Source organism: Equus quagga, chromosome 14 (assembly GCF_021613505.1).
Source record: "Equus quagga isolate Etosha38 chromosome 14, UCLA_HA_Equagga_1.0, whole genome shotgun sequence".
Taxonomy (NCBI): domain Eukaryota; kingdom Metazoa; phylum Chordata; class Mammalia; order Perissodactyla; family Equidae; genus Equus; species Equus quagga.
The window spans coordinates 89,969,759-89,986,906 of NC_060280.1; the positions used below are offsets into that span (position 1 = coordinate 89,969,759).

At 38.5% G+C, this 17,148-nt stretch overlaps 1 protein-coding gene and 1 pseudogene across 1 annotated transcript; both read left to right on the forward strand.

The window, feature by feature from the left end:
• Positions 1 to 1,925: 1,925 nt before the first annotated feature.
• On the forward strand, positions 1,926 to 2,950 carry LOC124225654 (olfactory receptor 18-like; annotated as a pseudogene).
• An 11,454-nt stretch (positions 2,951 to 14,404) lies between these two features.
• Positions 14,405 to 15,352, forward strand: LOC124225128 (olfactory receptor 18-like). The gene has a single exon (XM_046637583.1). The coding sequence runs from the start codon at positions 14,423 to 14,425 to the stop codon at positions 15,350 to 15,352; it is 930 nt and encodes a 309-aa protein (XP_046493539.1). The 5' UTR covers positions 14,405 to 14,422.
• The last annotated feature ends 1,796 nt before the right edge of the window (positions 15,353 to 17,148 follow it).

The following is a 17,148-nucleotide window of genomic DNA, read 5'->3' on the forward strand; positions in this document are numbered from 1 at the left end:
AATCCACCTCCTTGAAGGGAAAAGGTAGGGGTTTTTATGTGGGCTTTTAGGTATGGGAGGGGGAGCATGTGGCTTTGCTGGTTGGCACCTTCCCACCAGCCTGTATTTGGCAAAGAAGATGGAATGTCTTTTTCCTTGAGTGTCTGGACTTTTCTGATGACTTCTCATTCTCAGCCTGCATTTGGCCCTGTTAGGCTGAATATCTGTTCTTCTTGATGTTTGGACTTTGACTTCCTGGGAAAAACAGCTCATTCATATACTAAGGAGGGACAGAAAGACCTGGTTAGCTTTAAAAAACAGTTGATTATGCTGAGTATGCCCAGGTGCAGTTAGGAAAGCTTATCTCAAATTTTTTTTCCTCTCTTTTTCTATCCCGGGGAAGATTTAACCCCTTCGTTCTTGGTTTCAATTGGAAGGACTCAACAAATGCAGCAGAATGCAGAACAGTCCAAAATGTAAGCTTCTAGGAGGCAGTAGCTCAAAGTACATGTTTATCATCAGGGAGCAGAGCCAGGGAGCAAGCCAGAGCAAGAGAAGAAAAACCTCTGAGGGTGGCAGTCATTGTCTCAGTGCCCCATGTGCTACATCAAGTGTAGTGGACACTCTGCAGAAATACGATGGACCTCCACTTCCATGGACATCAAAATTTGGCAGATGTTGAGGCTGATAAAGCCAACACACAAGAGGGTTTAAAAAGTTTATTCAACATATAAAGATCTCCCTGTCGGGGGCGGCCCAGTGGACAAGTGGCTAAATTCTGGCATTCTGCTTGGGGCCCGGGTTTCGCCAGTTCCTGGGCGCGGATATGGCACCCCTCATCAGGCCATGTTGAGGTGGCATCCCACATTGCACAACAAGAGGCATTCACAACTAGAATATACAACTATATACTGGGGGGCTTTGGGGAGAAGAAAAAGAAGAAGAAAAAAATAAGATTGGCAACAGTTGTTACCTCAGGTGCCAATCTTTAAAAAAAAGAAAAGATCTCCCTGTCTTGGGGGAGCATAGCAGGCCTTCTAAGCTGGTCTGAAATGACACAAGAGTTCAAAGAAAGTGGCTGGCTTGGGTTTTTTTAATTGTAGTTTTGGTATGGGTTCCCAGTGAGAGTTCCTGTACATGTGCATGGGCTTATGAGGTTTGAATATCTCTCTGTTGCTGAAAGAGGACAGACCCAGTCTTTCTTCTTTTTTTTAAATTAAGGCGTAATTAACATACAATATTATATTAGTTTTAAGTATACAACATAATGATTCAGTATTTGTGTATATTGTGAATTGATCACCACAATGAGTCTAGTTAACATCCATCACCATACATAGTTACCAATTTTTTTTTCCTGTGCTGAAAACTTTAAGATCTACTCTGTTAGCAACTTTCAAACATGCAATACAGTATTGTTACTATAGTCACCATTGTGTACCTTACATCCCCAGGACTCATTTATTACAACTGGAGGACCTGGTCTTTTTTTATCAGCTAGACTAGATAGTGAGCAGAAACAGAAGAGGCATGATTTAAAAACTGTTAGCACCCAAACATCACACTCAAAAAATGAAGTCAGGCATTTTATTACATAGTTCTTATAGGGTTTTTATATGTAGTCCAAATCAAGAGAATTAATTGCCCTGCATATGAATAAAATAAAGTACATTTGAATGCTTATTAATGTCCTTTAATTACAACAATCTTTTCTCTAAAGGAGTTGATATTTCTCATTCCTTTTGTTTCCATCAAAGAATGGAAGTATGTCCATGGATTTTTAAAATCTCTAAGTATCCTTGTGCCTCTGAATTTTCAGCCCAGTCTTTCTAAAGTGGGTGCACATAGAGACAGGTGAATGGAGCAAAAGCCAATGAGAACAGAGTTCTAGGAAGAATGTGTTTGCCACAGCTGAGAAATATGGCTAAGGGGTATGGTCCTCAAGTATGAATACTTTATCTATGAATTGCTTGAATGCAAAATATAGACACTCTTATGGGTACCCGTATACTTCTTTACTTTATATCAACTCTCTTTTATTTTCCAAAAGGTGTCTCTGCTATGTGGAATCCCAGAATCTAACAGGAGTCTTGGATTTCCTATTTCTTGGGCTCTCAGATGGTCCAGAACTTCAACCTCTAATCTTTGGCCTGTTCCTGTCAATGTACCTGGTCACTGTGCTGGGGACTCTGCTGATCATCCTGGCTGTCAGCTCTGACTCCCACCTCCACACCCCATGTACTTCTTCCTCTGCATCCTATCCATGGCTGACGTTAGTTTTATTGCTACTACGATCCCAAAGATTATTTTAGACTTTCTAGCTCATAGCAGAGTCATCTCCTATGTGGGCTGCCTGATTCAGTTGTCTTTTTAAAATCTTTTTGGATGTTTGGACAGTTTACTCTTAACGCCGATGGCCTATCATCGATTTGTAGCTATGTTTTCTTATCCCCTGCACTACCTGGTCATGATGAACCCACACCTCTGTAGCTTGCTGTTTCTGGTGTCTTTTTGATCAGGCTTTTGGACTCCCAGCTGCACTGCTTAATGACATCACAACTTACCTTTTGCATGAATGTGGAAGTTCCTCATTTCTTCTGTGATCCTCCTCAACTCTTCAAGCTTGCCTGTGACAATACCTCCACCAATAAAATATTAACCTATTTTATTGGTGCCATCTTTGGTGGTATTCCAGTCTCAGGTATCCTTTTCTCTTACACTTGAATTATTTCTTCCATTCTGGGAGTGCCAACAACAGGTGGGAAGTACAAAGCCTTCTCCATCTGTGGCCTCTCATCTCTCAGTTGTTTGCCTATTTTATGGAACAGGCCTTGGGATGTACCTCAGTTCTCCTGTTTCACATTCCCCCAGGAAGGATGTGGTCGCCTCAGTGATGTACACTGTGGTCACTCCCATGCTGAACCCCTTCATCTTCAGCCTGAGGAACAGGGACATCAAGAAGGCCACGTAGAGGCATCTCAACAGAACAGCCTAGACTCAATATTGGGCCACTTTTTGTTTTGTGGATTAGAAATGACAGAAAAACTAAACGTCTAGAGTTGGCAGACATGCCTCTTTGGTCACATAATTTTTGTAGCTCGTGGTTTTCATTCGTCTTGATTTATCATATCTGAAAAAAAATTTTTTTGGCACATCTTTGGTGGGATGAAGAGAGTATTCTGGGATCCCACATGTGTCAAAATCACTGCACTATCTTTGGAATCTTATGCGTTTGTCACCTATGACCCAGGCATCCTGTAGAAATTCAGAACTCTCTTTTTAAATATATATACAGTTCTCAACGATTTTCACTTTCCATGTCTATTTTCCATAAAACTTTGACTTCAATCAAACCTACTGATGCAGGTTGTGTGAGAGAATGTGTGTCACTGGTCCCCAAGCTTGGCCTCATACTGGAATCATCTGATGAGCCTTAAAAATCCTCATGCCAGAGTCCCACGACCATAGTTTAAGACTTAATTGGACTGCAGAGTGAAAAGAGTGTGAAAGGTTTTAACAGCTCCCCAGGTGAGTCCAATGTGCAGCCAAGGTGGAGACCTGTTGAATTTTATCAGAACTTTCATTCAAGATAAATTGTATGTCTTGTGTCCTTTACTGTTCTTGACCAGATCCTGAAGATCTTAAAGTGATCAGAGTTCACAAAGGAGAAGAATGAAAGAGTTTGCCTTAGTAACAGGCAATGTGATTTTTTGGGCATATTCCTGTGAATATTTTTTCAAACATCTTCTCCCTCCACACACTGGAGCTGGTCCTAAATGCTGGATTTTAAGCTATTGTTTTTCTGCTCCAAACGTACCCTTCTGGAATCTAATTTGTGATACTGTGTGTGTGTGTGGCGGGGGGGTGGGAAACTATAAACCAATGCTCGAATGTTCCATCTGGCTTCCCTTTAGATTCTTCCAATTACAGTCAGTAAAGTCACACGCACCAATGCCCAACCTTTTCCCTATACCCCTTAGCCTATCATACTGTCGCTACATCCTACAGCTATGACTCTCTGTTACCATATTTTTTCTTTTACGCTTTTCATCTTTTAATAAGTGTTTAGCCATACTTATATTAAATTATCTTCATTAAAGTAACTAGTGTGGTTTCTCTTTTCTTGATTGAACCCTGGCTGATAAATCGTAAGGCTAGGTTGTGAGATGCAATTGGAAGATTGCAAAGTGAGCTCATGATAAAAAAGTGATTGTAATGATTATGTATTGATCAAGGGTATCCAACTGATAGTAGTGGTCTGATATTTCTAGTGGCTGTGTGGTTCTAATCTTGCCTGTAGATCATTGTCACCCAAGTGATTATTAATAAATTTAACTTTATCTTTGTTTTCATTGCTCAAGGATAGCAAAGGACCATGTCCTCAGCAAAGGGGAGATCTTTCCTTTCACTGGGAACAGGCTCTTTAGGACTCCACTTTGTTTCCCTGTCTTCTGTCATGATCAATGTGTCATGGGCTCCTTCTGTCTTCTGCTACATAGCCAGGTACCTGAGTACATATCAATCTTTCCTTTAGAGATGCTACACAGTTTCTGAGGTAGCAATGTGGGCTTTCTGAAAAGCTATCCAATAACTGGTTTAATCTACTCTGCCTTTTACCACTAAGCTAAATTGCCTACCAACTTCACAGACAATGATTCTAGTAGTTGATTGGCTCTTCCAATTATGAAATTACTTCAGTTTAATTTTGGATTTTTCTTCCCATCCAAACATATAAAATGTCTCAACACTCACTCTTCCTTCTCTAATCCTTCTCTGTACTCCTGCCATTTGGTCATTTGGGCTCCCTAAAATTTTCCCCTGCCACTGATGCACACACACATGATTAGTATACTTTCTCCCATGTCCAACTTAACTGGGTAAATACTCAAGCTTTCTTCCTATCAGTTAATGAGAAATCAATCTCTGAGTTCCTCATACAAAGAAATCTGAACCAATAGGACTTCAAAGATAAGATATAGAGGTTGCCACAAATCATGATTCCCATACATTCCACTTTATCTCACTATGTAAGCCAAAATCACCTTTTTAAAAAGACTTCCAGAGTTCAAATACAAAGATTCTAAAGAAAATATATTTGAAGAGAGATGAGCCCTTACTAGTTGAGCAGAAATCAGAAGCTTTTAGACTTGCTTATTGTATTGGTACTGAAATGGCTGTGGCTTCTCCTGGCAAAGATGAAAGTACTCTGTTGGTATAAGAGAAGCCAGGGAAACTTCTTATGACATGGCCAGGAGCAGCATGGGGGAGGGGGCCGGGGGGTTGGCAGAAATACCTAAAACCGAGCAAGCTTTTCCATGTGCCTGTCCTTCTCCAGTAAAGGTTTGTTGAGAAGATGGTGATGTAAAGAGTTGGGGACTATGCTGGAAAGCAGAGAGACATCTATAGAATCTTGTTGTGCTTATGGCTCAAAGTTCTGATAGAGGATAAGGCTTTTGTTCTGGGAAGCTTCTAAGATGCTCCCAATATCCCCTGCCTCCTGTTATTTGTGCCCTTGTATATACCTGTCTCTAATTGAGCTGGACCTTGTGACTTGCATCCCGTGAACAAACTATCAACAAATATTGTTATATCAACTCTATATTAATGTGTAAATAGACTCAGGTTTTCAACTCACCAGCCTTCTTCTACTCTCCCACCAGGTCATGCCGATGGATGATAGCTGCCATGTTGTTAGTTGCCCAATGGAGAAGCCCATATGGCAAGAAACTGAGAGATGCCTTTGGCCAGCAGCACACAAAGAACTGAATCCTGCCATTGCCACATGAGTGACCTTGGAATCAGGTCCTCTTCTAGTCAAGCCCTGAGATCACCACAGCCCTATATGCAAAATGCAGACATCTGAGAAACCTCCTGTAGTATTTAAGCAAATTGTCAATTTAATGTGTGTCAAAATAGTTATTTAATGTCCCATACATAATGTAACATACATAAATTCTACAGAAAAATTAAAACTTCGGCTGTCATTCAAAATAGCAAAAACATACATCTCTAAACATAAAACCCCAAACCCCAAAGCAGGAATATAGAAAAACACATGGGAAATTCTCCTTAAAGATATAAATTAATGGAAACTGCATTAGGTTCTTGGTAAAGAAGACATAATTCTCCCAACATAGCATGATGAACTCAATGAATTTGCGGACATACAAGTCACGTGTTGCTTTTTTTAATTGAAAAAAATCATCTGAATTTATAAAATCCCTGCAACTTGGAAGTCAGAAGTGAGGAGTATGGGTAAGCTTCCTCCTGAAAAGAGGACTCTTTCAAATAATTCACTTTTCCCTTTTCCTCTTCCATTAATAATAGCAAGTCCTCAGAGAATGGGATAACAGGGATGAGTTTTGCTAATTATGAGCTCTGTGTGTTGAGCTCTCAAGGCCATAGAAGAGTAAATACTCAGCCTGTGCCTCCAGCCCTTTAGGATCCTGGTCTCACTCCAGCAGGGTTCACATCTGTGTCTTCTCCAAGAATCACCATCTGCATCAAGAGGCCCATGACTAACTCTGTCTTTCTCCCAGTCCTGAGGACAGAGCATGAACTTTCATTGCTTGCTAGGCAGGAGACCAGCAGCAGATTCTCATTCCTTGGTCATACTCCAGCAGAGACACCAAGCAGCCTGGTGAGTATGATAGAGATGGTGGATGGAGAAGCGACTGTCAGGAACATTGTTTTTTCATCAGTAGGACAAATAGGAGAGTTGGGACAAACAGATGGGAGGGCAATGATATGCAAAGTTTCAGCTCAGAGCTCCATGTAGTTTATATTTGTGATTCTTGTGGGGATCCCAAAACTCTCATTCAAAGTTCCGCTTTTCTCCCACAGTGGTTCTGCCATTGTAGATATCTCCCCCATGACAGCAGGAATGAGTCCTAGTGAATTGTTCACAAAGCAGTGAACACGGACCAAGAAGGTGATGAGGATGATACTGATGAAAATGATGACAGTAGCACAATATTACAGACCTTAATTAGGGATTCTATGTACCAGGATCTGAGCTAAGATCTTTATTTAGACTGTTACCACTTATCTGCATTACTATCCCCAAAACAGGGAAACAAGCATTATCATCACTCTACAGTTGAGGATAAGAGCACAGCATTTTATGTAATTTTTACATAAATAATTTACATAAAAATGTCTTGCAGTCAAAAGGATCAAAGTCAGGTTTCAATGCAGACAGTGAGACTCCATTCACAGGGCACCTAGACAATATTCCCTCCTGCCAACTCATCCTGGCATTTCTCTTCCTTTCTTTACAGGCAGAGCCCCTCACCCACTGTGCTCTTCTCTTTGTGTTTCTGGTAGACCACAACGGAAAACAGTGGGTTGCCCTGGCTCATGAGCTATATAGTAAGTATGACTGAGACTACATGCAGGAATCACAGAAATTGTTGACACACGATAATTCTGGGAAGAGCTCTTTCTTGTCCCTGCTTCCAGATTTGCTTCAATTGTTCCACTTCCTCCTTCATTCTTGTAATTTATTCCCTCTTGATCTAAGGGAGACATAAATTCAAAATGTTGAGTTTCATTCTTACTCATGAAACAGTTACAAGGTATACTCTAGGAAGTTTGGAATAGCTTTCTGGATATCTGCTCAAACCATCATTGTTAAACAGTGAACAGTTTCAGATCCTGGTCCTCAGAGATACCCCATTTAATTTTGAATCCTAGCTGTTGCATTTATTATCTGTGTGACACTGGGAAAGTTGTTAGTATCTCTGAGGCTTAACGTTTTCATCTGAGTTGATCTCCAGTTGGTACAACTGCATTGAGTAAGATTTAAATATAAAGGGTATTGAACATGTGCCTAAATATGTGATGGATGTCTACAGTAAGGGCAAAGTAAATTTTAGCCATTTTTATTAGTATCAAGGCTAATCACCAGAGACCCAGCTAAATTATCTTGTGATCTACAAGTTTGACTTTCTCTGGATCCTGAGAGAACATTTAATTCTCATCTTTATGCAAGTAGACTCTGATGCCTGAAGGGAAACAACTTAATCTCATTCATTTCTGATTCCTCACAGACTATCATTGCTTGGCATAAAATAGGCTACAAGAACAGCAACAACCTCTGGTGTATATCGAAAATACACTTTCTTAGTTCTCAGAAACAGAGCATAGGCAATATGACTTCCATACACTGGGTACTTTCCTGTCTATGCTTTCATTACTTCCAGTGATGTTACATAGGGCGAGACAAAAGACAAAACAGTGGTTGCATCTATGTCACAAATTTTCTGAGAGACCTTTCATTTCCATTTAATAGAATCTATAATACTCAATTACAAAACATGTGGATATATTCTTAAAAATGAAAGCAAAAAAAAAAAAAAAAAGAGAGAGAGAAAGAGAAAGGGAAGTAAATCTTATTGTGTGAACTGAGACATCTGCTCGGAATTCCACTCATTCCATGAACAAATTACCTGGGACATGATAGGCTTCTGTCTCTTTGCTATATAGTAGAATAAAAGATCATTAAATATTTCTTGGGATTATGTTTTATCAATAACCCCCCTATTCCAATAATGATTCTAATTCTGATTTAAAACCATGGGTGGATATTTATGAAGTGCAAACCTCTGTTAGGTGTTACACCTGTCCCAAAGATGGATATTATTCTCCCCATTTCTAGCTAAAGGATACAAGCACAGAGAAGTGGGGAGATTGACACGCACTCCACATTTAGGGGGTGAAAGATGTGGGACTCAGACAAAGGTCTCCTGACTGCCATCCCTGGGCTCTGTGCTCTTGAACAGAGTGGAATGATTGTTTTCTTTTGAAACCCGCTTTAGTTCCAGATGAGCAAACAGAAGCAAAGCCTAAATTCTTTATTTTGTGATTTGGTGAGTTCATCTGTGAATAAGGGGAATGGGCCAAGCCTTTAATTTGTGAATAGTGTAGAACATAGAATTCTCTATGAATAGTAATGCATTTTGTAGTCCATTTTGGAAATCTGAGATTTGGAAATATTATTCCCTATACAAGATGGGAATTTTCACATGGACCTATCACGGAAAGGCCATTGCAAGACAGACTGAGGGATCCTTCTGATTCTATACCTTGACCATAAGAGTATTCAGTTGACTTTGTTTACATTTTCTATTGGAAAAATACATGTAGATAATTGAGTAAATTTGCACATGTATTCATTTTTATATGAATTAACATGAACTTACATAATTAACTTTGATGCATATATCTTATGGAAATTCTCACTTGTGTGATATGCAGATGGGCACTAGAATATTAGGTATATTCTAATAAGAAATTAGAAGATAAAATGATGTTCATCTCTCAGGTAATACTATGAATCAATTAAGTTGTTTGAAATAAATGTGTGTACTTCACAGAGACTTAAAATACAATATTTTGGTATTTGAGAACTTCTCAGGAAACATGTATATTATGATAGTATTTAGGTAATTTTTCAAGAAAACTGTTTATGAATACATAAACCAATACTGATATTGTGGAAACATTGACAGGAAAATACATCCACCAAATTCTTGACAGTGTTTGCCTTTGGGCAACTGAAGTGAAAAATAAAGGAATCATGCAGGGATAGCAAAAACCCTTAAATTTATCAATAATAAATGAGTTCTGAAGCAAGTGTGATTAAATATTTATATGTTTAATATGAGTAGTAGCTAATAATGGTAGTAATGATAAATGTTAACATTAATGGAACATTTACTACATTCCTGGCAATGGTTCTTTCTATCCTAGCTATGTGTTAGTATGACCAAAGGATTTATATGTAGAGATTCTGCTTTAATTGGTTCTAGGTTGTAACCAGCACATCAGTAAGTTTTTAAAGACCAACAGGTAATTATAATGACCAACTAGCATTGAGAACCACTGTCTAAGCACTTTATCATTATTATTTATTTTGATTTCTTATAGCAACCCATTAAGGTAGGTTTAGTTAATATAACCATGTTACAGATGAGTGAACTACCCAGGTATTTGTAATAGTATTCTCTGTTATTTTTACACTTGCGTTTTTCCCAAATTACCTCATTTTTCCAGTAATTTTATCGAGAGAATGTTGGTTTACAATGTTATCTAATTTTGGGTGTACATTGATATTTATCAGTTTCTGAAGTCTTCATCATGCTCACTGCCAATAGTCTAATTTTTGTCTGTCACCATGCATATATGCCCATTTACCCCTTTCGCCTGCCCCCAAACCCCCTTCCCCTCTGGTAACTGCTAATCTTTTCTCTTTATCCATGTATTTGTTATCTTCCACATATGAGTGAAATCATGCAATGTTTGTCTTTCTCTGTCTGGCTTATTTTGCTTAACATCATACACGCAAGATCCATCCATGTTGTTGCAAATGTGATGATTTTTTCTTTTTTATTGCTGAATAGTATTCCATGTATATGTACCACATCTTTTTTATCCGTTCATATGTAGAAGGGCACTTGGGTTGCTTCTATGTCTTGGCTATTGTGAATAATGCTGCAATGAACATAGGGGTGCATAAATCTCTTTGGATCATTGATTTCAAGTTCTTTGGATAAATACCCAGTAGTGGGATAGCTGGATTCCATGGTATTTCTGTTTTCAGTTTTTTGGAAAATCTCCATACCATTTCCCATGGTGGCTGCCCCAGTTTGCATTTCCACTAGCAGTGTATGAGGGTTCCGTTTTCTCCACAACCTCTCCAACATTTGTTGTTTTTTGTCTTGGTAATTACAGTCATTGTGAGAGGTGTAAGGTGATATTTCTTTGTAGTTTTGATTTGTATTTCCCTAATAATTAGTGATGCTGAACATCCTTTCATGTGCATATTGGCCATCTGTATACCTTCTTTGGAAAAATGTCTGTTCATATCCTCTGCCCATTCTTTGATTGAGTTGTTTTCTTGTTGTTGAGTTGTATGAGTTCTTCATATATTTTGGAGATCAGCCCCTTGTCAGATAAATGATTTGCAAATATTTTCTCTCAGTTACTGGGTTGTCTTTTCATTTTGTTCATGGTTTCCTTTGATTTGTAGAAACTTTTTAGTGTGATGTAGTCCCATTTGTTAACTTTCTCTTTTTTTTTCCCTTGCCAAAGTAGACATGGTGTTTGAAAAGATGCTACTGAGACCTATGTCAAATAGTGTACTGCTTATATGTTCTTCTAGGAGTTTTGTGGTTTCAGGTCTTACATTCAAGTCTTTACTTTATTTTGAGGTAATTTTTGTGTATGGTGCAAGATAATGGTCTACGTTCATTCTTTTTCATGTAGCTGTCTAGTTTTCCCAAAACCATTTATTCAAGAGACTTCCCTTTCTCCATTGTATGTTCTCGGCTCCTTTCTAGAAGATGAACTGTCCATAGATGTGTGATTTTCTTTCTGGTCTTTCAATTCTGTTCCATTGATCTATGTGTCTGTTTTTGTGCCAGTACCATGCTGTTTTGACTATTATAGCTTTGAGGTATATTTTGAAGTCAGGGATTATGATGCCTCCGGCTTTGTTCTTTTTCCTCAGGATTGCTTTGGCCATTTGGGGTCTTTTGTTGTTTCATATACATTTTAGGATTCTTTGTTCTATTTATATGAAGAGTGTCATTGGGAATCTGACTGGGATTGCATTGAATCTGTAGATTGCTTTAGGTAGTATGGACATTTTAACTTTGTATTCTTTGGACCCATGAACATGGAATATCTTTCCATTTTTTTTAAGGCTTCTTCAATTTCTTTCAATAATGTCTTATAGTTTTCAGTGTACAGGTCTTTCACCTCTTTGGTTAAGTTTATGCCTAGATATTTTATCCTTTTTGTTGCAATTGTAACTGGGATTGTATTCTTGATTTCTCTTTCTGCTAGTTGATTGTTAGTGTATAGAAATGCAGCTGAATTTTAAAAGTTGATTGTGTATCCTGTAACTTTGCTGTAGTTGTTTATCATTTCTAATAGTTTTCTGATGGATTCTTTAGGGTTTTCTAAATATAGAATCATGTCATCGGCAAATAGTGAGAGTTTCTCTTCTTTGTTTCCATTTTGGATTCCTTTTATTTCTTTTCCTTGTCTAGTGGCTCTGGCCAAAACCTCCAGTACTATGTTGAATAGGGGCAAGGGTGGGCATCCGTGTCTTGTTCCTGTTCTCAGAGGGATGGCTTTCTGTTTTTCACCCTTAAGTATGATGTGGGCTGTGGGTTTGTCACACATGGCCTTTATTATGTTGAGGTAATTTCCTTCTATATCCATTTTATTGAGAGTTTTTATCACAAATGGATGTTGGATCTTGTCAAATGCTGTCTCTGCATCTACTGAGATGATCACGTGATTCTTATTCCTCATTTTGTTAATGTGGTGTATCACACTGATTGATTTTCAGATGTTGGACCATCCCTGCATCCCTGGAATAAATCCCACTTGATCGTGGTGTATGATCCTTTTAAGGTATTGCTGTATTCAGTTTGTCAATATTTTGCTGAGGATTTTTGCATCTATGTTCATCAGTGACATTGACCTGTAGTTTTCCTTCTTTGTGTTGTTCTTGTCTGGTTTTGACATCAGGGTAATGTTGGCCTCATAGCATGAGTTAGGAAGTATTCCATCTTCTTCATCTTTTTGCAACAGCTTGAGAAGGATGTGTATTAAATCTTCTTTGAGTATTTGGTAGAATTCTCCAGAGAAGCCATCTGGTCCTGACCTTTTGTTTTTGGGGAGGTTTTTGATGACTGTTTCAATCTGTTTATTTGTGATTGGTTATTCAGATTCTTTTTTTCTTCTTGATTCAGTTTTTGGAGGCTGTATGAATCTAAGAATTTATCAGTTTCTTCTAGATGGTCCAATTTGTTGGCATATAATTTTTCATAATATTCTCTTACAATCCTTTGTATTTCTGCAGTATCCTTTGTAATTTCTCCTCTTTCATTTCTAATTTTTTTATTTGAGCCTTCTCTCTCTTTTTATTAATGAGTCTGGGAAAGGTTTGTCAATTTTGTCTATCTTCTCAAAGAACCAGCTTTTAGTTTCATTAATCCTTTCTACTGTTTTTTTTTATGTCTCTATTTCATTTATTTCTCCTCTTATTTTTACTATTTCCTATCTTCTGCTGACTTTGGGCTTTGTTTGTTCTTCCTTTTCTAATTCTATTAGGTGCAGTTTAAGATTCATTATTTGAGATTTTTCTTGTTTGTTGAGGTGGGCCCTTATTGTTATGAATTTCCCTCTTATGACAGCTTTTGCTCCATCCCCTAAGACTTGGTATATTGTATTTTCATTTTCGTTTTTCTCCAGGTATTTTTTAGTTTCCAAGTTAAGTCATTTTTCACCTGATAAGAGAAATGAAGACCCAATTGCGTTCAGGGAGCTGAATTTAGGAGAAATGCAATACCTCTTTGTAGGAAGGATTGACTTAAAAAGCTCTTAAACTGGGACAAGCAGGCCATATTAAGGATTCAGGCCTGGACTTTCTTCTGAATTTCTCAACTATTCATAAGAGGTTGGATTGGAGGGAAAAACAATGCTTCACAAATGTTTAGGATTAGAAACATATGTAAGAATTTTCACCAAGCCACTACAAAAACAGCAAAAAATGATATTAACCTCAGATGTTTCCCTGAGATTGTGTAGCAATGATAAAAAAATAACCTGGCAAAAAATGAAAGATAGATGCAGATTGTTCATCAAAATGTAATTATTGCTTAATCATTGGTGCATTGTAAATTAATGCCACCTTTTGGATCAGTGATGCTATATGACTCTGTGCATTTACCAAAAACTTATTTATCAAATGTGAAGTTCATCAAGGCCAAATATTTATACATTTGAATTATTTTGAAAAGACTTTGAGCAGACACTCACACATTTGAGTGGGCGCTTATACCCATGGAAGATGGATGTCATACAATCAAATAAAAAGGAATCCAGGAGGATCATTGGCATATAAAATGCTACATGATTATGAGCATTATATTTTAATTTAGAATCTAGCTAGTGGTGTTTTAGCTCATCTAGGGCTACATTCCAAATTAATGACATTTCTTGCACTGCATTTGGATAAGATAAAGTACACATGACTGCTTCTTAGTGTCCTTTAATTTGTATACTTTTTTTCTTAAGAGAATGACATTTCTTATTTTTAATTTTTCCTTCGAAAGTAGGGTGCAGATATTTTACTGTGTTCATGGATTTGTTATCTCAAATGTCCTTCCTTATCTAATAATCTTGGCTCAGTGGTTCTAAAGTGAGTGTATGTAGAAACAGGTGAATAGTCCTGACATCAGTAAGGAATGAGTTCTAAAGACAGTTCATAACTGAGAAATATCTCTGAAGGTAATGGGGTGTAAGGTTTCAAGTGTGAATAGTTTTGAATTGCTTGAATGCAAAATATTAACCTTTGGCTGGGTGCCTCTTCACTGTGTTTTGTTTATTCAACACTCTCTGCTTTTTTAAAAGGTGTCATATCTAGATGGGACCACAGAATCTAACAAGTGTCTTAGAATTCCACCTCCTCGGTCTCTCAGATGATCTGGAATTGCAACCCCTACTCTTTGGGCTTTTTCTAACCATGTACCTGGTCACCGTGTTTTGGAACCTGCTCATAATCCTGACTGTCAGCTTTGACTTCCACCTCCACACCCCCATGTACTTCTTCCTTTCAAACCTGTCTTTGGCTGACATCAGTTTCAGCACCACTACAGTCCCCAAAATGCTGGTTAACCTCAAGACACACAGCAAATCCATCACCTATGCAGGCTGCTTAACTCAGGTGTCCTCATTTTCTCTTTTTGTATGTTTAGACAGTCTACTCCTGACCGTGATGGTCTATGACCGGTTTGTGGCTATTTGTCATCCTTTGCACTATCCAGCCATCATGAACTTCCACCTCTGTGGCTTGTTGGTCCTGGTGTCATTTTTCGTCAGTCTGTTGGACTCCCAGCTGCACTACTTGATGATGTCACAGCTTACCTTCTGTGCAGATGTGGAAATCCCTCATTTCTTCTGTGACCCTCCTCAACTCCTCAAACTTGCCTGTTCTGACACTTCCACCAATAACATATTAATCTATTTTATTGGTACCATCTTTGGTGGTGTTCCACTCACAGGGATCCTTTACTCTTATACTCGAATTATTTCCTCCATACTGAGGATCTCATCATCAGGTCTGAGGTACAAGGCTTTCTCTACCTGTGGCTCTCACCTGTCAGCTGTTTGCTTATTTTATGGAACGGGCCTTGGGGTGTACCTCGGTTCCAGTGTCTCATCTTCCCCGAGGAAGGAAGCAGTGGCCTCGGTGATGTACACTGTGGTCACTCCTATGCTGAACCCCTTCATCTATAGCCTGAGGAATAGTCACATCAAGAATGTGTTGTGGAGGATTGTCAGCAGAATAGCCTAATCTCAATACTTGTGCTATCTTTTGGTTCATATGCCTGGAAAATGCAGCAAAACCAAACAGTGTAACAAGAAATTCTGAGTCTGCAGTCATATAGTGTATATGTACCTATACAGCTCTCTGCTTTCAATTTACACAATTTTACCTCTTACTGTAGCTGTAATAAAGCTTGGAGATTATTTTGGACTCCCTACTTAAGTCATAGCCCCTCTAGGATTATACGGCACACATCTGTATACCCTTTCACTTTCCTGACACATTACCCAAGACTCTTGGTCACGAGCAGTCTTGTTTCTGTCATTGAAAAATAATCACAGCTCTCTCTTTCTTGTTATTTTTTGTTTCTATCCTTTTCCCAAGATTTTTTTCTATATGTTAGGAGGATCTAAACCCTACCTTAAGGACGAAGATATCTACTATATTTTTGCTCCTTAATGATCTTCGTCAGATTCTTGAGAAAGCAGAGTGATAATTAAATTTCCTGTCCAAACCAGGGTAGTATTTTTAAATTTAAATTTGGCACTATTAATACTGAGTTTGAATAAACAATTATCAATTGAGACTTTCCTGGGAAAACTAGAATGTATGATTCCCAAGGAGAAAATGGGAGAGGACAACAGGAGCAAAGGAAATTCTCAATTTCCCTGATAATTCTCCCTCCCATTTCATCTAATATCTCGCTAATCACATAACATAGCCAGACACAAAGGGACAAGTGCTGTATGACTCCAGTTATAGGAGGTCTCTAGGTGCCTCAAATTCGTAGAGACAGACAGTAGGATGGTTGTTGCCAAGGACTGGGGGTGGAAAATGGGGAGTTAGTGTCTAAAGGGGACAGAGTTTCAGATTCAGAAAATGGGAATGTTCTGGAAATGGATGGTGGTGATGGTTGCACAAAAATGTGAATGTACTTAATGCCACAGAACCGTACGCTTACAAATCGTTAAGATGGTAAATTTTATGTTATTTTACCACAATAATAATAAAATGATCTCCTGTCAGAAACGAGGAACATGTTACTCCACATGGTGGGTATGTTACTCAGCCCTCAGCAATCAAGCCCTATAGGGATCTGTCTCAGTTGCAGGAAGTCACCTTAAATAAGGTCATGCCTACTTCCTTGGGCAGACCATTCCTGATGACTCTTCAATGCAGGTGTAAACATTTAGCCCTTTGGCCCTAATTCCAGCTGACTCCAAGGGATTATCCTAGCTCCAGAGCTCCCTGGTGGTTTTTGGAGGCCTTTGAAAGGCTTCAGCTTGGCTTGACTTTTTCCACTGTTCTTGCTTGCTACAAAGAGTTTGCCAAACTGTAAAGTCTGAGGGAACAGTCCCACTGGACTGCCCTCACTTCAGACCAGTTGGCTACATTTTCAGGGACTCCCTCACATTCAATATTTTGCTAGAATGATTCAAACTGTGGGGACTCCCACAGATTTGATAATGGACTGGATTGGCTCACAGAACTTAGGAAACCATTGGACTTATGAAGACAGTTTTTTTATAGCAAAATGATACAAATTAGAATGTTCCAAAGGAAGATACACATAGGGCACATATGTACGGAGGGCCTCCATATGTAAAGCTTCTTGTCCTTTCCCCATGGAGTCCAGACACCAGACCTATTACCTCTTCCTGTCTACAATGTGTGACAATACTCAAAGAATATTGCCAACCAGGTGTCTCACCTGAGCTTCAATGTCCAGAATTTTTATTGAGGCTTCATTATATAGACATGATTAGTTGAATTATTGTCCATATAGTTGAACTTGATTTCCAGACTCCCTCCCCAGAGGCTGG